Genomic DNA, 24,239 nt, shown 5'->3' with positions numbered 1-24,239 from the left:
TCTTCTCCAGCCGCTCAGTTCAGTTCGCAACCCTCGAAAAAGCGCCGCAACACAGCCGTCGTATAATACTATACCTATACTATACCCGCACTATACCTGAACGGAACTGCGCACAAAGATATAGTACACAACGGATCGGGTTTCGTGCGCCTTAGAAAATCCGAATTCCGCGAGAGAGCTCCGCTTCGCTTAGAGCCAATTGACCTGATTTCGGGTTGGGGTTTTTAATTTGATTTTGCGCATTCTGGCAACGCGGAAACATTATGCAAGACACCGCGCGTGAGTGACCGAGTGCAAGTGCAGTACCCACAAGAAGCAAGAAAGTATCTGAATAAAATGCCAGCGAAACGCAGCAGAACACTCCGGCAGAGCGGCTCTTCCGGGTCTTCACTGCTGGCTCTTCTGGGGATTCTTTTCCTAGCGAGCATATCCTGGGCGAGCGGTGCCCGCGATCACAGGCGACAGACCAACCTGGAGGCCAAGGTGGGCTCCCACGTGGTCTTCAACTGCTACATCGACTTTCCCTTCGATGCCCCCATTCCGTACTTGGTGCACTGGAGCAAGGATGTAAGATACTGAGAAAAGCTATGACTTAAAAAGTTTACAAAGCAAATATAGTTCCAAGTTTATTTTTTTAAGTGCTCTGAATTTTCTTCTTTTTAGTTGAAATATTTTAAGTAAACCGATTATTTTAATATAACTATTTACCAAACAAAACGACGCGAAAAATGTAAATATCAGCGAACTTTTGTATCTGTGCTGGCCCACTCACTTATTTATGGCTCACGCCGACGCGCACGCAGTTCTTAAATGAAATTGTCGAAATTATTAATTTATCAGACACGTAGGTGGCCCAGACCCCGACCCCTGGACCCCGGAACCCGGGATTCTACAGAACCCCCCCTCCGGCTGGCTGACTGACTGACCAGGGCCAGTCCGGAATGCTTGGTTAGCCTTAATTGCGTCTGCTGGATGCTGTTGGTGCAGCGCAGCGTGGAACGCGGCTCCCACATTCATTAAAAGGGTCGCACTTTACGACCGCACTGCAAGAATCCCGGTGGCCAAAAAGGGTTATAAGTAAACTAGATACTTATAAGTCCACCTGATTACTCATCACAAAAATAGAGCTGTCCCTCTGGGTTTAATAATAAGGTTCTTTAAGTTTAATGAATGCCAAAGGTGTCAGAAAATATTTTAAGGTTGATTGTCATCTTACTCTTATCAGTCAAGTTCAATGTGTAAGGATATTTTAAGGACTTTTTCAGACTGGCGAATTTTGATTGGTTGTAATCCTTCTCTTATCAGCCAAGTTGAAGCTGTGAGGGTTCACTTTTTAATCCAAAATTTGTTGCGACTTATGAGTTGATCATAAGTAGAGAGAGATAATGAACATTACTATTCTTAGGTGATTTTTCTTTTTCATATATGGTTCGATTTATCAGGTGCAAAATAGATGTATAATATTATCTAACAGCCTTAATGATTATAAAGAAAACGATCTATTATTTTTTCTCAAGCCAAATTAAAGTTCTATAAAATCGTTAGTATTGTCTGTATTTTTTACAAGTGCAGTCAGCCATTGCATCGCAGAAAATGCAATCGCCGTGCCAGTGGGGTGGCTCCCCATCCGCATCATTCCCAACCCCATCCCATCGTCCCCGTCCCCATGGAGCACCACCAAGGTGGTTGTGTTGGTGGTTCGGCGGACTGGTGGGCTGGTGGATCCCCGCCCTTGGCTACTAATTAAAGCGCAACCACATGCAGTCGATCGGGTCGCATCCTGGCTACATCGCTGCATTCCTGGCCGGCTCCTCCTCCTCGCTTCCGCTTCCGCCTCGCCATTCGCCATTTTCCATATAAAATTAAATTTAATTTGACGCGCCGAGGAGTGATTTCAGTATGGCAAACACTTTAAATTACCAACACATCACGTCGGGGCAAAAACAAATCGCGGAAAGCGAAATGCGAAGAGTGTCAGTGTGAAGTGTGACATCAAAGACAGCGGGTTAAGTGAACCAGTTGAAATCAATTTCAATTGGATTCAATCGAATTGAATGGCTGGCATTTTGTTGACAACTGTGAGTAATGCAATTTAATTCAATTGCAAATTCATTGCAATCCTCGCAGACAATCAGAGCGATTTCAGCGATTTTCAGACAGAGCAATATGTTCCGGCGTGCGTTAGTATTTAAATCGAGTGAATTACCATTCATCGCACACGCCCGTCATCAGTGGCCATCAGATGTCCACTCCGGACCCCCTTAACCCCTTAACCCCTATGCTGCCTTTGATTCAGATCACATCGCATTCCCATCGGTAATCGGGGGTCTGTCCCGCTTATGTTTTTACCTATTTAGCTGGCTGCTTAATTTGCTTTTTTCCCGCTGGTCACTCCCCTTTCCCATTGTGTTTCCATGCTTTTTGTCCACTCGGTCAGCGGGTCATGATGTCATTTTGATAGATACACTTTAATTGCGCTCGAAAAAATGGGTTTTTCTCGGCTATAATTAAACAAACTCGTACGCGCGATTTGGAGTCCACGGGCACATGCATAATCTGCCTGATTTATGGCCTTCCCTAATCTATTTTAGTGTTTGTCTGCAAATGTATTCCATGTTCTAGGTATTCTATATTGTAGAGCGACTTTCACGGCCACCGCGAGGCTGGGTTGCAAATTTTCGCGCCACAACGACGGCAAAATTACCGGATAAATCAAGTTACGTTTGTAATTTGTTAGATAATGCTGATAAATGTGTGTGCGGCGGCAGACGACACTTGACACACAGTTGGGTGTACATAATCATAGTTATGGGTTAGGACGGGCGGATCTTGAGTGCACCATAATCTACTCAAGGCGGTTTCGCTTTGGGTTCCATCCAATCCCGTCCCATAAAACGGTGATGCGATGTGGGTGACATTGATGCCGGGCGGTGCATCTTTCCCGATCTCAATTAAAGCACAAACCTAATGTCAATAGATCAACTGACACCCACTGCATCCGATGTAGAAACAGCACACAATTAAACGTATCCCATATACCATATCCGATATCCCATGGCACAGCTGCTTTTTTTGCGGTCGGAGGCTATCAATAACCGGGAAAACAGAATCCCTAGCATGCGGTTTATGGGGTGTGACAGTCCTAGCCCGGCAAATAAAGTGCAGTGTACTATATGGCGAATACTATACTATAGGGTATGGCACATATAGACGAAAGTCAAGTGCGCAAACAAAGCGAGCATAAAAATGTGTGTGCCAGAGCAATTAGAACAGCGGCCAGCGACCGCAGCCGATTCAATTGCATTTAAATAATTTAAGCCTAACGCAGTTTTTTCCGACTCTTTGCCATATGATGCAACGCAAACACATTCTGTTTACCCGCATGCCATTATTATTTTTTCGCTTTTTTCGCCTTTCGGTTTTTCTTGTTTTGCCTATGCACATGTATAATTGCCAGGCCATATATTTAATAAATATTGACAAATATTTTCAGCATTAATTAAAACAAAAATAATTTAATATGCCACCAGGCAGAGAACCGCAAAAACAGCAAAGAAGAAAAAACCGCTTTCGAATTGAATTATTATCCGCCTATAAAGCGATAATCTATTACCCAGATTAGATCTTTTTATGGGCGAGTAAATGTTTTTAGCCTTTGAAAGCCGCAAGCCAAGCCATTTTTGTACGATTTTCTCTGATAGATAGTTGATTGATCTAAAACACAAACGCATTTCAGGGTATCAAATTAATTTATAATTTTCTCTATCACCATTAGTGCGAACGATAAGCACACTAATCAAACTGGACAGTTTAATGCATTTAATGGCTGTCACAATGATATTACAAATCCAGAATGCTACGTTGTCAAAATAATAAATTGAATCATTGTTTCGCCATCAAATTAATTGTTTAAGCTAGCCATCCAAACAGGAAGAGTAACCCATTCGAAAGGGTCATATGTGTATGATAACATAGGTCCCTCTTTCTGTAGACGTTACGCATCTTGGTAACCTAGAATCTCTTTGGCTTGAATAGTGTGGTGCGTCAGAATTTAATTCAAGTCCATTTTCAAAAGTCCACTTATCAAAGTGGACAGTTTATTGCATTTAATGGCCACCACAATGGCATTACAAATCCAGAATGGAACGCTGTCCAAATAATAAATTGAATCATTATTTCCCCATCAACCTAATTATTTAAGGCACCCATTAAAAGGGGAAAAGAAATCCATTCGCTACCATCATAAATATGACGTTACGCATCTTGGTAAACTATATTCTCGTTGGTCTTGAATAGTACGGTTGCGAATTAAACTCAAATCCTATTTCAGGGGCGGGCTAGCATTGAGCACTTCAAGTGCGCCGCGCCACGTGAGCCCATTTAAATTTGTCAACAAAGTAGCGGCATGGGTCCTCACCCCCCAATCACCCTTCCCTGGTTATTGTTATATTCTTGTGGGGTTTTGGGGGCCTTTGAAAGCCGTTGGCCACCGCTGCGCTACGTCACAATCATGGTCGGGCACCCGAAAGGGGGCCTCAAAAAGGGGGGACTGCTGTTGTTGGGCTCAGCGGGAGTTTGCGAAAATTATAATGGCGCATGGGGAGAAATCGGGGGCATAAACAATCGCACACACACGGCTGACACAAACTGTTACACAGCGAGTGTGTGTGGGCGTGTTCTCTATATAGATTCCGCATTGCTCATGATTTATAACTGCAATTGCAGCCCCGAGATGGCGGAGCCAAATCATAACCAAGCAGGGGAAATTTGTATCTAGGTATTTCGTACTCGAGAGTTGCAATTCTCATTGTCATTTCATGGTTCAGCTGGCGTTTACAACAAATATGCACTTAAATGTGTACTTTTCTTGGGAGAGATAAATGTTATTACTCAAAGTTTGGTATGTAACTTAAGGAATCTGGATATGGAAGATTTTAGATTTAATATTTATTAAAAAATATGCATACAGTAAGTATATTTATGGTTGTACTCTACCCACAGAGCAAGAAAATCTTCACCTGGTATGAGCAGGAGACCTCCACCAACGAGCTCTTCAATGGCCGACTGCACCTGGTGGAGAACCATCCGGAGTTCGGAAGAGCCTCCGTCAATCTGACTGCCATCCGCGAATCTGACCAGGGCTGGTACCACTGCCAAGTAAGCTTCCCCAACCGCTCGCCCTCGGTCCGCAACAATGGAACCGCCTACCATCTGGCGGTCCAGGGTGGATCCCTCATCCGAATCCCGCCCGTGAACCAGACCATCCAGGAGGGCCAGACCGCCTTCTTCCACTGCGTGATGAAGTACCCGGATAACTCGCAGGCCTCCTGGTACAAGGACGGAGTGCTGCTGCAGGAGGTCCAGGATCTGGTGAGGAGATCCTACATCGGTCCCGACGGCAGCTTGAGCATCGATCCCACCATGATGAGCGACCTGGGCGAGTACGAGTGCAAGGTGCGCAACCACGACGGCGAACTGCAGACGGCCAAGGCCTTTCTCAACATACAATGTGAGTGGATCTTGATTTTTCTACAAAGTATTATAATCTTTAAGAGCTGTTGAAGAAATAATAACATAATTTCATATCTAAGGAATCAGGATTCTCTAAGGTTTTGAAATCATTAAAAAAGACGTATAGAAGTATGCATTAAAAAAAGAATTCTCTTAAATGCCTGAAATGTATTGTTGCATACTTTTAGACGCCACAGCAAATTCACTCCAAACAAAAAGCACTCTACAGATAGTTTTGGGTTGGTTTTCAAATTCAATCATAAATTGGTAATGACAATATCCACTTCTCTGCCCCAGATAAGGCCAAAGTGATTTACGCCCCGCCGGAGGTTTACCTGCCGTACGGCCAGCCCGCCGTGCTCGACTGCCACTTCCGGGCAAATCCGCCGCTGAAGAATCTGCGCTGGGAGAAGGATGGCCTCCTGTTCGACTCGTACAACGTGCCCGGGGTGTTCTACAAGATGAACGGCAGCCTGTTCTTCGCCAAGGTGGACGAGAACCACGCCGGCAGCTACACGTGCACGCCCTACAACGACCTCGGCACGGACGGACCATCGCCGGTCATCAGCGTGATTGTGCTCCGGCCGCCCATCTTCAGCGTCACGCCCAAGGCCATCTACATCCAGAAGCTGGGCGAGGCGGCTGAGCTGCCCTGCGAAGCCATCGACCGGGACGGAAACAATCGGCCCTCCATTGTCTGGAGCAGGGTGAGTCCATATTGTCCGCATTGTCCGTATTGTCCGTACTGTCTGTTCTGTCCGTATGGTCATTGTCATCTGGGACTGCCTAAAATGGCGAAAGGCAGCTGCCGAATGGTAATGCCAAAAGGGGAGCGCATGCAGTTTCACTTGATTGCATTTTTAATTATGCATACTGGCAGTTCCACCTGACCAGGCACTGCGAGAAAAAACGGTTTCATTTTGATGATGACAGTAACATTTAAACACCGAATAATAAAAAGCTTGAAGTGCCACATAAATTATAAGGAATGTAAAGTTACTAAATTATAAAGCAATTTTAAATATTTTTCTAAACCACTAAATAAGATATTTATATGTGTGGCTAAAAGTATGCAAAGAATAACAAAGAGTGACATTTACTATAAATTGTGACATACTTTTTGACATCTTCATAAAAACCGTGGTTTCATGTGCAAACCGACACTTAGGATCAGTTAATAAACCCTTTCAATCTCTTTTTTATCGGTGTAACTCTGATTTGGGATCCGCTTCCCTGACTCTCGTTCCGCACCCAACCAATTTGCAGAAGGACGGGACGCCACTGCCGGCGGACAGGTTCAGTCTCAGCGGCGGCAACCTGACCATCACGGGTCTGGTGGAGGGGGACCGTGGAATATACGAGTGCTCGGCCACCAACGAGGCGGCCACCATCACGGCGGAGGCCGAGCTGATGATTGAGAACATCGCGCCCCGGGCGCCGTACAATCTCACGGCCAACAGCACGGAGACCTGCATCACCATACGCTGGCAGCCAGGTGAGAAAATGGGTGTAATTGGGTGTGGAAGTGGACGGGGGGCATCTTTCGGGGCTCCGCGCTGAATTCGAAATGCAGTATGGAGGTCTTTCGCTGAAAGGATCAGAGGTGTGCATGAAGCACTAATTTAATGTTCAACCTATGCTCTTATAATACCTCCTATCTTAAAGGGACTTTCACAACGAAATATGTCTGTTTCATATTGTTAGCAGCGGCATTTCACCGGCAGATACTTTTTTAATATATGGTTGGAATATTTTCACTTTAGGATACCTTCGCCCCCACTTGGAGTACACCGTGTGGTACCGACTCATGGAGGCTCCCGAGTGGCGGACCCTTCGCGTGCTGGACAAGAAGGTGATGGAGGCCACTGTACAGCACCTGCAGCCTGGCAAGGAATACGAATTCATGGTGCTCAGCCAAGACAAGTACGGAGACGGGATGTTCAGCAAGCAGTTCCGCTTCCAAACGCAGCGTAAGATTATATACAGCCCACTTACCTGAAAATAAGGATAATAGAAAACCCATATCCCTTGCAGCCTCGCCCATCAGAGCGGAGGACGTTGATGCCCAGCAGCTGCAACATGATCTGGGACAGGTCACTGCTCCCGCTGGGGGACTGGGAGCTCCCTGGAACCTCACTGCCATTAGCAACCAGCAGGGCTGGCTCCTCCACTGGGAGCATCCCACCCAGGGACTGGAGGGCCTGCGACTGTACGCCGTGCGCTGGTGGAAGGAGCCGGAGCACTTCCTCATCGGCCACGCGGAGACCTTCGACAACTACTACCAGCTGCGCCACCTCAAGGAGGACACCCTGTTCAAGGTGCAGGTCCTAGCGGTGGGCACCAACACCCAGCAGTCGGTGCCCAGCCACGAGCTCCTCATAGACGTGCCCTCCCAGCGGAAGGTTCGCGCCCTGATCATCGGCAGTTCCGTGGGGGTGATCTTCCTGCTCTGCGCCCTGTGCGCTTTTTTATACGTGAAGCGGAGCTGCCTACGGCACCTGTTCGCCAAGGATAGCTCCGCTGGCGAAGATGAGGACACCGCCGAGAGCGGCGACTGCGACAGCGACGAGCAGGACCAGCGGGATCGGGACAGCATCAAGATCCGCCAGTCCACCTGAGGATTGCTCCAGATCCGCTGGCGATTTGACAGCAACTAGGTTGGCCAGTGTAACCAAGGGAGGGGTGGAAGGAGGAGGATTAAGATGAAGATGAAGGTGGTTCACCGTGCACCAGTCCGTGGGAATCTGACTTTTAATATACGTCTAGCTGCTATCTGTACAATAAACTCTACTAATTGTAACGCCAAACTAACCGAATTCGAGAATTAAATAAAACAGAAAAGACATTTTTAATGTGTATTTGAATGGGTTTTAAAATAAACCGCAGTAGTTTTTATTATATTTAGTAAGAGGCAAATATACGGAATGGGTCATAGGTGATAGTTTTTTGGCACATGAATATGAGATAGGATTGCACATCTCATGAATTAATATTTTAGACAACTTTGTTTCAACCCAACCAATTCAATTGAAGCGCCTTATGGGCAGCACTTTTCGAACAGAGCTTTTTCGACCTTATTCTCTCGGGCTTGAAAATAATTCCGAGGTAGCTTTCGAGTGGGTGAGCTTTTTCCGTTACGGCTGGGTGCATTTAAATATTAGTCACCAAGTGATTCCAGAGACTGGGTTCTGCAACAGCCCCTGATCACTATTCCACCCACTGACGTCGCGTTCGTTAAGATCCAATTAACCATTACGATCCGAGGCACTCGGCTGTGCACTGACAGTTAGCAATTGTTTTGGGAAGCCACTGCATTGCAGTTCCAGACTTTATGTCCCGAAAAAAACACCTGAAAGTACTTTAAATGCACCCAACTTGGCTTGATTACCCAATGTACCTGGCAGATTCGCATTAAGCAAAGTGCAGCTGCACCTGAAGCGAAATGAAAGGCAAGCCCAGTCCCCGAACTGATAACACTCGATGACACTCCAGCCTAATAGGGCATTCCCATTTGATTCCCGTTCCCATTGAAACCGAAACTGAAATCGAATCTGGCTATCGTCCATACGCACTTCCATTTAACTTCAATTGAATTTTCCGCACAGTTCCACAAGCTATCATAATTATTATTACATAGGTTCGGCCAAGGCTGACGGACAATTTAAATAGCAGCTATAAACAATGTGCGGCTGATATGAAAATAAACTATTATTAAGGTCGATGTGATTAGAAGTACCCCGACTGCGCATTTTCCCCGAGAGTTACAAAGTCGGTTGGAATGGGGGATATAGCTCACGTTTTACCTTTGTTTGAGATATTCAGTCGCTAAGGGGAGAAGTGAGGGGGGATTACTCATACTATTTTCAGTCCCCCTTCTCTATTTACCCCCTCCTGTTTTCTTCAAAGAAATCGCAATTGTTTTTGCTTGGTTTCAGCGCTTTGTTCTGCGATCGTGAGGTTCAAAGTTCGCTATCATTCAGACAAATATTGTAAGTGTGTTTCTCTTCGGGATATCTATTCATTACAGGGGAAGAAATAAAGTTTATCTACTTGTTTAGTATATGCAATACTAATAAACGCAACATAATAATAATACTAATAATGTTCAAGAAACATTATATGGTATACACTTAACCCTTATCAATGGTATATACCGTATGTTACTATTCCATATACCTGCACCCATCTATGCTTTTCCGTCTAGAGTCTGAAAGGGGCAAGTACTGCCACCTGGCCTTTGGGCACCGAAAGTGCCCAATTTAATTACGACATACCCGATTTTTTCGCCGTGTACTCTCGCTCTCTCTCTCTCTGTGTCTTTATCCGCTTCTCTGGGGAGTTTCGCTCCATCAAATCCAAGTGCAGCTGAACCCAAATCGCACTGAATTTCCCACTGGGCCGCCGCTCTTTGTGTGTGTTTACAGTCAGCTGTTTTCAGAGCAGCGGAACCCCCACGCACACTTATGCGCCATGCGCACTACCGCTCACAGACACTCGGGTTAATTTAAGTGTATGCCAGCGTTTGAATTAAACGTCGGACAAGCGAGAGAGCCAAGACTTCCCCATTGACGAAACCCAAATAGTAGCGGAGAGTGCTGAGAAGGTACTCTGTACCCACGTGAGGTAGAAGCTGTGGGTATAAATAGTACCTAGGTCACTTTTTGCGATAACAGAACTCCAAAACATATCAGTACAGCTAAGGAAGAACGGCAAACATACTATTAAATGCCTTCACATACTGATTTTTAAATATTTCGTACCTTTTTCGCAGTTCTTTATCTCTTAGTAGACTTACTTTTTATGTTTTATATACAATCAATGTGTTTTAAAATGTTTTAAAAATACTATATTTCTGGTGTCCTCTCGTTCGCCAAGTTCCATGCCAAATTTTGTAGACCTAATGTTGGAATTTCGCAAAAAGTAGTTTCTGTTATTGTTATTTAAATGCCATTATATTTTACAATTATATATTTAAATATTTTAGTGTACATTAAGACGTTGGGAAGTAAAGATATAACTTATAAGTTATAAGATATAAGTAAGCATTTACATTTGGCTAACTAAAACAGTGTGACATGATGCTAATATGATATGGTTATGATATGTTATTTTAGTATTTCAGAACCCAGAACAATTCCTGTTCTTCCAGATACATACATACAGAATATGTGATATAGCTATGATATATTGTTATAAATTCCAGTATCCAGCTCACTTCTTACTCTCCAAGGTACTTTTATCAAAATCCCTACCTATTGGTAACATTGACGACTTGTACCTATTGTTTACCTTGGTCCACATCTAGGTACAAGAGGCCTAGTCAAGCCCCATCTCTGGTGGTAGCCGAGAGCCTGCTCCGCCTCACACAGATACAGGTACCCAAATACCAGAGTGCCAGACTACCAAAGTATCTGAAGCGGGAGCGAAAGCGCTCTCAGCTGGCAGCTGGTAGCTTAGCAGCCGCCGCAGTCTCGCTTCTCAGTTTCGGTGGCTGTTTCTGTTTCTGGTTCAGTTCAGTCAGTTCGTCGTCGTCCGCGCTGCCTGAATGTTGTTGCTCCTGCGATCGAGCGGGAATCTCCGGGATTTAGGAATCGAGTCCAATCGAAACGGATAGGATCGCGCTGAATAAAACACGTTTTGCCCCGGAACAAGATACACTTTTGCGTATTCCTGGAGTGCCTCGCATACCATCTGGTGTTTCGGTTTCTGGCTCGGCTCTCCCGTAGAAGCGCCATGCCCTTGTGGCGCATTTGAATAGCTGTCGTTGTTTGTTTGTTTGCTGGCTGCCTCAACCATAACAAAAAAAAAGAAATAACAAAGAATTCAAGAGCACGAGTGCGAGTATCTCAGTATCTCGGTGTAAAAAGACCTCTACAAAGTAGAAAAAGTATCTAACGTGCTAGGCAGCGGGACTGCGGACCATCTCTTCTGGCAGCGGCCAAAAAAGATATAATGCTAACAAACCAAAAACACGTTTTAAGCCGTTTGTGTTTTGCTCTTCTCGGAAAAAAGTCTCATCTTAATCGAAATCCAAAGGTGAGCATGAGCACTACTAAAAAACCTTTATGCGAGTGAAGTTATTGCGTCGTTCTGAGGCCTTTTCCTCTGCAGTCTGCAGTCGCAGTTCCACCATCCCGAAGAACTTTCCAACTTCCCAACCGGAGTTACATAGGCATACCTCCCCCTTAGGTAGACCCATATGTATCTTTAATGTTTTTCTGCCTTTTGTATCTGCAAAGAGCGCCTGCGCTCTCTCGGGAAGGTGGAAATTTTGCAATGTTCTCCGGCGGTGGCTGCAGTTTTTCAAATGTTTATGCCCCTCGCGCCATTTGTTAATAGCATATGACACATCTGAAATCTGGCAGGCTATAGTCGGGCCGTTTGCAAAATAATAGAACATGTCGGGCCAGAAGGAAAATAATCTTAGGGGTCGGAGGTTTGAGGGGGTTTCCAAAACTGACCTACTTTTAGGGCTTTGGTTAGGGTAGGACCTCATCTCGGGTCATCCACCCACGAAAACTGCGAGAGAAGTGCGAGTTTGCGAGAACCCAAAAATCGAAACTCCCTTCGTCCGGTGGATTGATTCCCAGATTAGAAATACGCAGCTGTGCGTGGCCAGTTTCGAGTGCCGGTGGCACTTCCACTTCCAAGATAAGAAGTCGATGGTCACCAACAGCTGGCAGCCATATAACTAACTAGTGTGTGACTACGCGCCTTACGTCTTCGGCAATTGCGATTAGCGAAAAGGAAGCCCGCGCCCAGTAGCAGGAAGCCTATCGGCCTGCCCATCTAATCGCTAATCGAACTGCAAACAAATCTTTCATAAAAACTCGTGTGCACTGGGAAAAACTTACTGACTTTGTCAAAACAAAGTGGCGATGCGATAAACATTGTCCGCAAAATGCATGTGTCATCCTCTAAATATAAACACGATATCTGTAAAACCATTTATACTATTAAATAGTAAACTTCCTCTTAAAATGTTTATGGGCTTAATTTATAGATGTGTGGAAACTATGTCCCATCCCATAAGCAAATCAACACAATTGGTGATTCTAAGTATATGACATTGCTTTGGGTTCTTAGAAGACAACTTCTGAATAATCGTCTTATCGAAGATTGAATATATCATCCCTCTATTGTCTGTAAGTTTTGTAGGGAAGACAAAGTTCCTAAAACCCTTCGAACTTTCCTTCGAGTGTACGAGTAAGTCGGAAATCTCATCGCTAAACGGGAAACGTAGAAATCTTATCAGACGGCCACCTGCAAAATCGCTTCCCAGTGCAGGCAAACCCAGCTCGGAACTCCCGATGCAATGGACTTTGCGAGTGTTACGAGCTCTATAGATGAGTGTATCTCTCTGAGGGGGATGGGTATGGCTATGGGTTCGTGTGCCTGGGTACCAGTGCACTGGGCACTGGTTCTTGGCCGGACTGCCACTAACAGCTGTTTATGAAGCCCATTCCCCGAGCCCTCGAGTGTCTGGCATTGAATTCGGCGTTTATCGGGTGTCGTCGTTTCTCAACTGGGTCTGTATTTGTAAATACGAGTCTGGGTCTATGGGCATTGTTCAGTAATTAGAAATTTATGCTGCTAGCTGCCATGGGGCAACCTCCAAGCCGGAGGCCTCGTGAACCACGAGGGGGTTGTGGGTGGTACTTCCTGGGCTGTGATGTAATATATGCTCTGTTCGAGAGTGCTCGATACACTCGTATGTGTATCTGTGCGACTCGTCAAATCAATAGAGGCAACACCTCCATTTAAATTATGCTTAATTTGCATCGCTTTCCCATTTCCCTTTCATTCCAGAGCTGAACTGAGAGGAACCACCTACATTTACATGTACTTCCAATGCAGATGCCAATCCTCAGTGTATTCAATTAAATAGGAGCAAGCGAGGGCCACAAATAAAGATCACAAACCAAATGCTGACGCCATATGCCAATAACAAAGCCAAGAACTAAACGGATTCACAAAGGAAACCCCACAAACTAGAGCCATGAACGAGCTGCAGGCCTCCAGTGTCCCGCTGGTGGACAAGTGCTCCTCCCAAGCCGTCATCCTGCCGGCGGCCAAGAGTCCCAACAAGGTCTCCGATTCGGCAGCCACAACAGCACCCAATGCGGTCCTCTACACGAGCGGGAATATGTCCCTATCTACGCTCTCCACGGGCAGCAATCCGCATCCCAATCCCCGTCAGGAGCCAGTGCCGCTCCTCAGCCAACTTAAGCTGACCAACGACCTCAAGCAGAACAACCACGGGTGAGTCTTTATGAACTGAGAATATTATATAGTCTTATCTTTATGGTGGGTAAATATAATCAATAAGATATACGTGTAAACACCTCTCGTCGAAGTTTCTTTGGAATCGTAAATTCGTATGCATAGCATATTTGAATACTTCTTACTAGTATATTTGGTCATATATGTTGATAAAATTCCTTGTTATAATATTGACAATATTATTAACAGACTTACAATGATATGAGAATCCCTCATCTATTCGTTTCTGCGTAGCATACGATAATTGCATTAGTCGGGATTAGGCTGGAATAGTGGGATAGCTGGGTTTTAGGTTACCCGGGGAACTGTCACTCCAGCTGTGGGGATTATAAGCTGGAATGAATTGAATTATGTCCTCTGACCCTGAACTGCTGTATAGTATTGCATTATTTCCTGCGGACCCTCTGCAATTTCCGCTCGTGGAAGCCAAGGACTAAGGTTTTCCTGTGGGGGCTGTGGGTTTTGCGGCTTAGTGGAAAGGTGGTCGAGTATCAGCTCACTAATCACACTGTCACAAGTCACTTTTCCTCTGAGGCGACACTTCTATTTTTAGCAGCTGCCCGCATAAAGCCATTAAAAAAATCAAAGCAAAGGAGTCGAGTGGGAATTCGAGGGGGAACTATTAATAAGACCGTCGAGTCAAAATTAGCACGCATCTGCAATGCTCGTATCTTCCTTCCGTTTTTGGAACATGCCACCTGCCAGGACATTTGAGGTGTGTCGCGGAACAGGAACAGGAAACGGAAAAGAAAGAGGGAGCAAGTGCCCTGGAAAATCGATGGCTCGACTCCGTCTCACAAATCGCGTGTCGGCCTGGAAATGGTGCCAGCCACGCCCCCTAAATTATGCCTCATTGTGGAAATAAGTTTAAAGCCACTTTCCAAGAACTGAAAACTTTGGCTCTTAGCTTGCATTAGAGTTGCGAAACGTACGACCCGGTCATTTTACCAACCTTGAACTTTTTTCTAGAGACTTAATTAAAATGCAAATTGAAAATCTATTGGTAAAACGCCCACGAACCAATCAATGCAGGTACACCAAACTAATTAAACTTGTGGGCAGGCGGGGCCTTGTTGTAAAGGACAGCCTTTCGAATGCTGCACAATCCTGGCAATCAGGTTGGTGGGGCCCCAGGTCCAAGGATTCGATGGGAAACGAACAGGAAAGCTGCTATAAAGAGCTCCTTAAATGCCAACCTATTCTACGTGTCCTTTCGACCCGGTACGCCCCCTTTTCTCCCGCCCTGTCGGCACTGCCATAAATAATAAGCCACAAACAAACGCACATATGTGCGGAGGAAGAAAGCCAGAGAGAAAAAAACATGTAACACTGAATGAAACGCCGCCAGAAGGCAAAAAGCCGTAAAAGCCATAAGACCAAGCAAAACAATACAAGGCGGGCAGACAAAAGGGGTCCTGCGGCTACTGAAAGTAGCAACGAATGGGGGTTTCCCTTTCTGGGTGATTTATTATAGAAAATAATAGGAAATGCTGTGCGTGTCGCAGGCAGACCACCGGCAGAAAATCAAATTCTGTCCTCATGAGATGGGCGCTTTTTGGAAACTAATCTTGATATCTTAAAAGTAAAAACGCAATAATAACAGTGATTCTAAAGTGTCAATAAAAATATTAAGACATAATGAAAATATACTAAAGTTTTTAGAGGGTTCCTAACTGACAAGAAGGCATATGTAAACTTAACTTGGCAAACTTCTGGCCCTTTTCAATCCTAAAACAACTTGACCCTTGTCCAAGTTGAAAAACATGTCTAAGAATTCATTCATTCACACCATTTCCAACTCAAACGTCTTGGCGTAGCCGATAGACCCCTTTCACAAGGCAGGAGGACAGGGGAGGACCTCGCGGCGCCGCGTGCCTGGAAAAATCGAACAAGCCGCCAAGCTGTCCAAAGTCGTGCCGCAGTCAGCAGTTGGACTCCGTTCGGCTTTTCAGCTTTTTAGTCCTGCGGCAACATCGCGTCTGTGTGCGGCACTCCGTCAGTTGGGTTTTCTTTTTTGAAATATTTATGTGCTTATTAGAAAAAGGCTCCCACAAATAGGGGGAGAAAGTGGAAAACAACCCATGGTGCTCCACGTGGCTGCTATTTACGTGTGATTTTCGGTTTTGGCAAGCGCACAAAAAGACTACGAATACGACGTGTACGCCGGTCGGTTATGTAATGTGAAGTTGCCGCAAACTCAAAAGCGATAAAAGTCCGAGTGCTGTGCCAGACTTGGAGGCGTCATTTCTTCCCAAAGTTTTCCCTAGTCGAGTGACAACCTGTGCATCCTTGAGGCAAAAGTCACCCAGCCAACACACTCGAGGCATGTTGACCTTCTCCCCCGCTTCGAGGGCACAGCGGTCCTGGACAGGACCTTCTCCTACGCTCAGGAGCAGTCCACCTTCACCTTCTCCACCCCCAAGAAAGCCACCCAGCCAACCCACATCCGTTTCCATATTTGATTGGCCTTGCCGCGCGTCCTTAATAGCTAGAATATGCCAGGAATTAAAGCCAGATGATGGTTCTCATGCATAAGGTTTGAATAAATGCGTAGATTTTTAGACTTCTTGGAGGAATAATTGGCACAATACCATTGCTAAGTAATTTTAATTTACTGAGAATGATTCATACATGTACAATATGTTTAATTAAATCCACATGGTGACTCCCAGACAATTACCATGGTCACATATTTAATTGAGTTCTCCCTGACAGCATTTTAAAGTGACTTCTTGGCATTTCAAAGACAGGATCACCATAGTTCAAAGAAATTCTTCTGCAATAGCTTGGAATTCATCAGCCTTAATTGAAGCTTTTTCAAAGGCGACTCTCCTGCACTGTTTAAGATACCATCGTTGGCACACTTGCTTTTATTAATACTTTTATTAATCGCAATGAATTGCACCGCCCCGCTCTTGCTGACATCTATGAATCGCTTAATTGTCGTTAAGCGGGGATGATCTAATGCCAGCTGATATTTCCGGTTGTGCCTAATCAGTGCGAACACAATGTAACTGGTCCCGTGGCCCCAAGGTTCAGAAACTCAGAGCCAGAAAGTCAGAACTAAAAGTGGAAGTATGTAGTTCACTAGTTGGCTGACAGATATATATTGGGTTACCAGCAGCAGCTGCTTTATGACCGGCTATCAATCAATTAAGTAGGGCCCCAATCGAAGCCTTCGAACCTGGCAACAATTACCACGCATTAAGATTGATAAGCATTCGAAGAAACCCGGAAGGGATTGCGTGACCGACTCCATTTGAATCCAATTGAACGGGTGAATTTATAAGAAGACAACGTGGAGTTCATATGCCCCCCTTTTTCCTCTCAAGAGGGGAACTGTCTGTATTCTGAGTGCATTTCGCAAGACAAAGCGAATTAAACTTCGTCGAGTCTTCGTTCAGTTGGGAATGGCATGGCATGAGATACGTAGTGGATACTGAGTACAGGGTTATGCACTCTGGGTGCATGCGCACTTGAAATGTACTCGCTCTGGGTGCTCGTGCACCGAGATATTCGCGGGAAATGATTCGCAATACGAGTTCTCACACAGATACAACGAATACCCGATACTGGGGCCGCAGAGAGCTGTATTTATCGTAACTGAAAGAGGCCAAAGCAAAGCAAAGCAAAAGCACAAAGCAAAACAAAGCAAAGTGTGTCTTGCTGCTTGTCTCCCAATTGTATCTGTATTCACTTAGCATGGCCCACAGCCAACAACAGCTGACTTTCCCCTCCGCCTTGCCACCAATCTTATTTTAATATCTTGCAATTACGCTCGCCTCAAAATTATAGAAATTATATCGAAGCGGAATCCAGAAGGTAATTGGTTACACTGTAATTGGAGAAGTGAACATATGTGGACGGCGAAGTGCGTGCTGAGGGAATGTGGAAAAAAGTACTACATATAGGTAGGAGAAACAAAGGAGACTCTGTGATTTGGTACCTCTTTATGAATTTATAGGCAGCTTTATCTTTAAGTGCAGTAGGTCTATCTGGTGGGTTTAAAACAAACCCCTTTTAGATCATTTACTACTTATAAGATTCTGCAAATCATTCTCTTGAAATTCATTCATAGTTTTTAAACATTTTATAATGTTATATCTTTATAACACTAAAATGGTCCTCTGCATATAGTTCTCTTAAAAAATAGTTGATTTATTTAAAATAACCAACCCCTGGCAACCCTCACTGTACAGCTTTATATTGTCATTCCTGAGTTAACGACACGCCAGTGATAAGTTGTTCAGCTGGATACACTGACCTTTAATCCCTCACGCTGGACTCCCCAGCTACCTACTAATTACTAGCCGCCTTTGCACATTGAGAGGCTTCCCAATCAATCAATTTCGACCAACTAGCTCAACCAACTTGCACCCAAAAAGATGTAATGTTAATTGGCATTTGCCCGCTGCAGTCGGCGTCGGCGGACTTATCAATCGAAGTCGCCACTAATGAAAACGCACTCGGCTCTTTGGCTTTGGCTCCGGGCCAAGGAATGAGGTATGCGACAGAGGTTTCATGAATGAAACAAAAACCAGAGCGAACTTTGGCCTTTCCAGTGTGGGAAGTGGGTGAACGATGGGTGGCGGTGGGCTGACATCTGTGAGTCAATGGAAATCATTGAAGTGGGCACGAAGGGGGCATTAAATGACTGACGCTGCTGATTGATCCATTGATTGACGATTTAGGTCGATTTGGGGGCGGCACCATGAACCGCTAAAGAGTGTGCTTCAGGTTTTTGCAAATAATTATGGAACTGACGCTGACCCGCTGCGTCAGCGCGGAAAGTGGGGGCATTCGGAACTCTAGTTTCGAGATACCTGCATCTCAATCTCAATCACAATCGCAATCCCAGGAGGATGTCAATCGCCGGAGATCCGCCGCCTATGCCGCGGCCTACGCTGAAATGCTGCAGGATGCAGGACGCAGGGAACAGCAGCGCTCCATGTCCTTGGTGCAGACCAAGCTGACTAAGAATGGCTGCTGTATAAGTGCCCTGCAGAAAGAGCCCAAGTAGGAATCGAATAAGCCCCTGGAGATACCCTGCAAATTAACCACAACTAATCCGAATCCCTTCTGCGTTCTTTCAGGTCCCAGAACAACCTTTGCAATGGCGGCTTGGGCGGCAACAACCATGCCTTGGCCCCCAAGGTGGCCAACAACAGCGGCGGAAGTCCCAATGGCCAGAAGAAGGGCACCATCGCCTTGTCCCATCTGCCCCAGAGGCCGCCGGTGGACATTGAGTTCTGTGATATATCCTACTCGGTCACCGACAGCCATCGGCGTGGATTCAAGACCATACTCAAGAGCGTCTCCGGAAAGTTCCGGAATGGCGAGATCACTGCCATCATGGGACCCTCCGGAGCCGGAAAGAGCACGCTGATGAACATCCTGGCGGGCTACAAGTGAGTTACCTTACCTATCTTTAAAGGTTTTAGTTGGTTTTTGTGAAATACGAAGTATAGTTAGAGGAATTTTTGCACGCGACCCATCACGAAGGACCAACGAAGTTAAATAAATTTATAAGGAACCAACGAAACCCATTTCAACTTGTCGGACTCACTGACTAATTTATTTACCTTTCCCAGGACTTCCCAACTGAGTGGATCTGTGCTGATCAACAGCAAGGAGCGGAATCTCCGCCGCTTCCGCAAGCTCTCCTGCTACATCATGCAGGACGATGTGCTGATCGGCAACCTAACCGTTCGCGAGGCCATGATGGTGGCCGCCAACCTCAAGCTGGGCAAGAACATGATCAGCTACGCCAAGGTGGTGGTCGTGGAGGAGATCCTCGAGACGATAGGCCTCAAGGAGTCGGTGAACACGCTGACCTGCAATCTGTCTGGCGGCCAAAGGAAGCGGCTGTCCATTGCCCTGGAACTGGTCAACAATCCCCCCGTGATGTTCTTCGACGAGCCCACCTCGGGACTGGACAGCTCCACCTGCTTCCAGCTCATATCGCTGCTGAGATCGTTGGCCAGAGGAGGGCGCACCATCGTGTGTACGATCCATCAGCCGTCGGCGCGACTCTTCGAGAAGTTCGATCACCTGTATTTGCTGGCCCAGGGACAGTGTGTTTACGAGGGCAGAGTGAGGGGTTTGGTGCCGTACCTCTCTTCGCTGGGCTACGAGTGCCCCTCGTACCACAATCCCGCTGACTACGTGCTCGAGGTGGCCTCGGGGGAGTACGGCGATGCTGTGCCCAAGCTGGTGGAGGCGGTGAAGAGTGGGGCCTGCAAGAAGTACTCGCACAAGGATTACGGACTGGCCCAGAAGGTGGGCAACAACGACATTATCAAAGGCAGCGGCAGTGGGGCGGAGAACACGGCGGCCACCCTGACCCTTGAGGATGAGAAGCCACCATTGGAGGATAAAGGGCAGCTGGAACCCTCGATCCTGGTTGGGGATCCCGCGGAGGAGCTGAAACCACCGAAGACGCTGGAGACGCAGCAGTCCCAAAACTCCGACTGCAGCGTGGTCAATATGCCAACCACTGCCGTGGACGACAGCTGCAGCTTCAGCTCCTCGAAGGGCACCCACAATGCGGTGGGTTCGGGCTCAGGGGGTGCCGTGGTGGGATGCATGACCTCGCTGCTGGACTCCCACGAGAGTGTGGTGACCCTGCCCAACAAAACGGGATTCCCCACCTCCGGCTGGACGCAGTTCTGGATCCTGCTCAAGCGGTCATTCCGCACCATCCTGCGTGACAAGATGCTCACCCACATGCGACTCTTCTCCCATGTCATCGTGGGGGCCATCATCGGGATGATCTACTACGATGTGGGCAACGAGGCCAGCAAGATCATGAGCAACGCAGGGTGCATCTTCTTCGTCTCCCTGTTCACCACCTTCACGGCCATGATGCCGACCATCCTGACCTGTGAGTTGATCGATTTCGAGGTTTTTTGGATCTTTACAATAATCTGGAATCTTTAATTCGCAGTTCCCACCGAAATGTCGGTGTTCGTGAGGGAGCACCTCAACTACTGGTACTCCCTGAAGGCCTTCTACTTTGCCAAGACATTAGCGGACATGCCGTTTCAGGTGAATAATAGTTAGGAAAAATCTTTAAGTTATAACTATTTTTTACCAATTATGAAATCTAGTAGCTTTAAGACCTTTACTTACTTTACCATTATATAATCCTATATACTCTCTTGCAGATCGTCTTCTCCAGCGTCTACGTTCTGGTGGTGTACTATCTAACTTCACAGCCAATGGAATTGGAGCGGGTCTCGATGTTTGTGCTAATCTGCGTGCTGAACTCTCTGGTGGCTCAATCGCTGGGGCTGCTGATCGGGGCGGGGATGAACATCGAAACGGGGGTATTCCTCGGCCCCGTGACGACCATACCCACGATATTATTCTCCGGGTTCTTTGTGAACTTTGACACCATTCCGGGCTACCTGCAGTGGGTCACGTACGTCAGCTATGTGCGCTATGGTTTCGAAGGTGAGTTGGGATCGGATCTCGTTATATATATCATATTATATAATATCATATCTATCATTCTTCCAGGTGCCATGGTGGCCATCTACGGAATGGACCGGCCCAAGATGCACTGCAACCAGATGTACTGTCACTACCGCATGCCCAAGAAGTTCCTCGAGGAGATGTCGATGGATAATGCTCTGTTCTGGGTGGACGCCGTTGCCCTCATCGGAATCTTCTTCGCCCTGCGCATCATCGCGTACTTCGTGCTGCGATGGAAACTGCACATGATCCGCTAAGCGGACACTTCGTGGGATTTATTCATAGTCTAGGGTTATCATTATTACCATACGTTAGAGATCACCTGTACATAGAAAAGGTTGGGGGCTTGTAGGCAAGTAGGAAGAGTGGGATCCCTGGATTGCAGCTAGATGTAGCTTTACCGCATTATCCAACTTCTCCCGTCGGGCTTTTTACGTTTATACAGACATACTCACAGACAGAAAGTAAAAAGCAAGCATTGCATCGGTATCTAGAAGACGATTTTAAGTATATACCCATGGATATATATAGGCACCACCCATACAGTAGCTGTTCTGCATACCAAACATATGGAATTACCTTAGATCTATATATAACTAGGAGTACCCACGTAGAGCCCCACTTCGACACTCACTTAAACTGAGGTATAATTCTTGTGACCAAGCAGAAAAGAGTCTGAACTTAAGTAGGTTGAAACATAACAAATTGTAAACAAGATCAAGATCCTTTGGAGCGGTAGCCGAATCGAAGCGGGATTCAGGACACGACTTTTTCCCAACGTTCTTCACTCCGTCCCTAAGTTGTACTCTCAAACATTCTCTTTCTGCGAGGGAAGAAGTAACCTTCCTCAACTCTCCACTTTTTTGGAAATCAGTTTTGAACCCAGAAAGGATCCAGCGTGCAACGAACGGAAGTTAGGCGAGTGTGGAAAGCGGAAGCGGAAATAGAAATAGAAACCATTCCCTTGTGATAGAAAGCGGTGCAGTCCGGGTTGGGGAATTCATTTCCCGGACAGGGGAGGTAGAAAATCAAGAGGAGAAGGGAACCTGGCCAACTGGTGATATAAAGCAATTACTATTATTACGGTGGGATGCAATCGGATTTGTGTTAGCTACGCGTATTTGTGATTATTACATTTTAATTTAGTACATGTTTAGTTTAATTTTATACGTCTACATTTATCATGCCAAAATAAATGCAATTTTCCTTTAAATCGCACACTTTCCTTCCTTCTGAACTCCCTACCCAATTCCTTTTTAGCTTTCCTTTTGGATTCGGAGTGATATACAGAAACAAAGATTATCTCTGTTTGAAATCAAATCGAAGGCAACACATTAGGGCTCCTTTGAGGAGGACATTGAAGCATTGTAATTTTGGAATAAGAGATCCCCAGGATATATATGTTGTATATGGCGTACTGCATATTTCGGTAGTTCGTAGCGCATGTTGTACATTAAGTTTAAAGAATGGTCATTATTGTACACAAAACCATCTTGATTACTGTCAAAATCTGGTAGAGTATTTTTAATAAAGAGCCCAAATATCATCAAGTCAATAACCGAAGGCAAAATATTTTTTTTTTAACTTTAATGATATTTATATAAGTTAAGAAAATAAAGTCACATTAAATATAAGATCTGCAGAGGTTTTATATTGTTATAAAAAAGGAGAAGAGTTAAGGCCACCCACCCAAAATATCATCTTCACAAAGTGCACAGATCCAGGAGACAAAGTATCTAAATAATACACTTTTTAATTTTATTTCGAATATATTGCTTACATTGATATGTAAATATACATGTATATAACATGTTAATGGTTCTTGCCTCGGACACACCGATGAGACATCTATTGAGGAATTTGCTTTTGAGTAGCAAGGACAAAAACCTCTCGACAGTCTACAGACGGTAAACAGTTTTGTAGATAAAGCATATTTTAGTCTACACTTTTTTACATTTTGTAAAGTAGACTTTATGGTGACCCCGATCATTTTCTTGTTTAATATTACTGATCAGCATGAAATTGAGCATTAAAATGTCAACGCTTTGTCCGAAAAAGGAAAAACTTGTTTAAATATGAAAAAAGGAACCCTTTATTTGCCATAAATCCTTAGTACGAACTTTCCACCAAAAAAATCGGTATTTTGACCAAAAAAAAGAATTTAATTGTTCAAATATGGAATGCCATACCTCGTTAAGTTCGTATTAAAATTCCCTATCGAACGACATCAAAACCTAAAAACCTAATTTTTTGGTGATTTTTGGCAAAAATTGTGATGTTACCCCTTATAAAAAATTTAAAAATGTTGAATTTTTTTTTTTTTAATTTTTTTATGTGGGTGGATTGCTTAGGTTAAAAAGAGCATAAAACTGTGTTCCCATAAGGTTGGGCACCTGTTTTAACTGAATTACGACACGCAAACTAACAAACAACTCCAAAAAACACAAAAAGTTCAATTTTTCGTAAATTCCTAGTTTCAATACTAATGTCCAAATATGGAATTGCATTCAATCCAGAAAAGTGTAATTTTTACGACTTCTTGCCAAAACTATATTTAGCTGCCATTTGACATTTGTTAGGGGGCGGAAAAGGTCAAATAAGCCCACTTGGGAGGGAGGTGGAGCCAAGAGTCAGATGGAACAGATTGGAATGAGGAAATGGAATGGCAGTCGCAATGTCACCGGTCAAACGGAGTGATTTTTATTGGCTTGTTGCTTTTTCGATTCACTGATAAATTGTTAATGTCCCCAACACAGACGAACACAATCATGCAGGTCTAGCCATAGAAACACACTCACACACAAGAGCTGGTAAAATGCAAACGTTGCAAATTTATTATTTATGTCCCGCTAAGCTTTGTGCGCATAGACGTAGAATGCAGAGGGGAAAAGGGGTGTAAAAGGGTATCAGGACTAACACCCCGCGACAATTTCAGCGTTGCAGATGCGCCAGAACAGAAAAAAACATAG

The 24,239-nt window shown here is 45.2% G+C and overlaps 2 protein-coding genes and 1 long non-coding RNA gene across 4 annotated transcripts; 2 read left to right on the top strand and 1 right to left on the bottom strand.

The window, feature by feature from the left end:
- bdl (borderless) lies at positions 1-8,369 on the top strand. Its single transcript, XM_017089784.4, has 6 exons — positions 1-567; positions 5,002-5,509; positions 5,809-6,218; positions 6,778-7,006; positions 7,275-7,481; positions 7,546-8,369. Exons 1-6 carry the CDS (start codon positions 337-339, stop codon positions 8,127-8,129), a joined length of 2,169 nt encoding a protein of 722 aa, XP_016945273.1. The 5' UTR covers positions 1-336; the 3' UTR covers positions 8,130-8,369.
- Positions 8,370-11,029: 2,660 nt separating this feature from the next.
- Atet (ABC transporter expressed in trachea) lies at positions 11,030-22,483 on the top strand. 2 transcript variants are annotated; one of them, XM_017089428.4, is made up of 7 exons: positions 11,030-11,547; positions 13,321-13,773; positions 18,888-19,202; positions 19,386-20,677; positions 20,741-20,841; positions 20,961-21,249; positions 21,316-22,483. In XM_017089428.4, exons 2-7 carry the CDS (start codon positions 13,511-13,513, stop codon positions 21,525-21,527), a joined length of 2,472 nt encoding a protein of 823 aa, XP_016944917.2. In that variant the 5' UTR covers positions 11,030-11,547; positions 13,321-13,510; the 3' UTR covers positions 21,528-22,483. The 2 variants fall into 2 exon arrangements, with proteins under 2 accessions (XP_016944917.2, XP_016944919.2); XM_017089430.4 differs by lacking the exons at positions 11,030-11,547; positions 13,321-13,773 and adding exons at positions 15,789-16,117; positions 18,486-18,810.
- Positions 16,635-17,350, bottom strand: LOC136116510 (uncharacterized). Its single transcript, XR_010653478.2, has 2 exons — positions 16,913-17,350; positions 16,635-16,857 (listed from the first exon to the last, which is right to left on the bottom strand). It is a non-coding gene; the product is annotated as an uncharacterized lncRNA (long non-coding RNA).
- Positions 22,484-24,239: the final 1,756 nt, after the last annotated feature.

Source organism: Drosophila suzukii, chromosome 2L, assembly GCF_043229965.1.
Source record: "Drosophila suzukii chromosome 2L, CBGP_Dsuzu_IsoJpt1.0, whole genome shotgun sequence".
In the NCBI taxonomy this organism is placed as follows: Eukaryota; Metazoa; Arthropoda; class Insecta; order Diptera; family Drosophilidae; genus Drosophila; species Drosophila suzukii.
The sequence above is the reverse complement of the archived record's forward strand: the minus strand, read 5'-3'. Positions and strand labels throughout refer to the sequence as shown.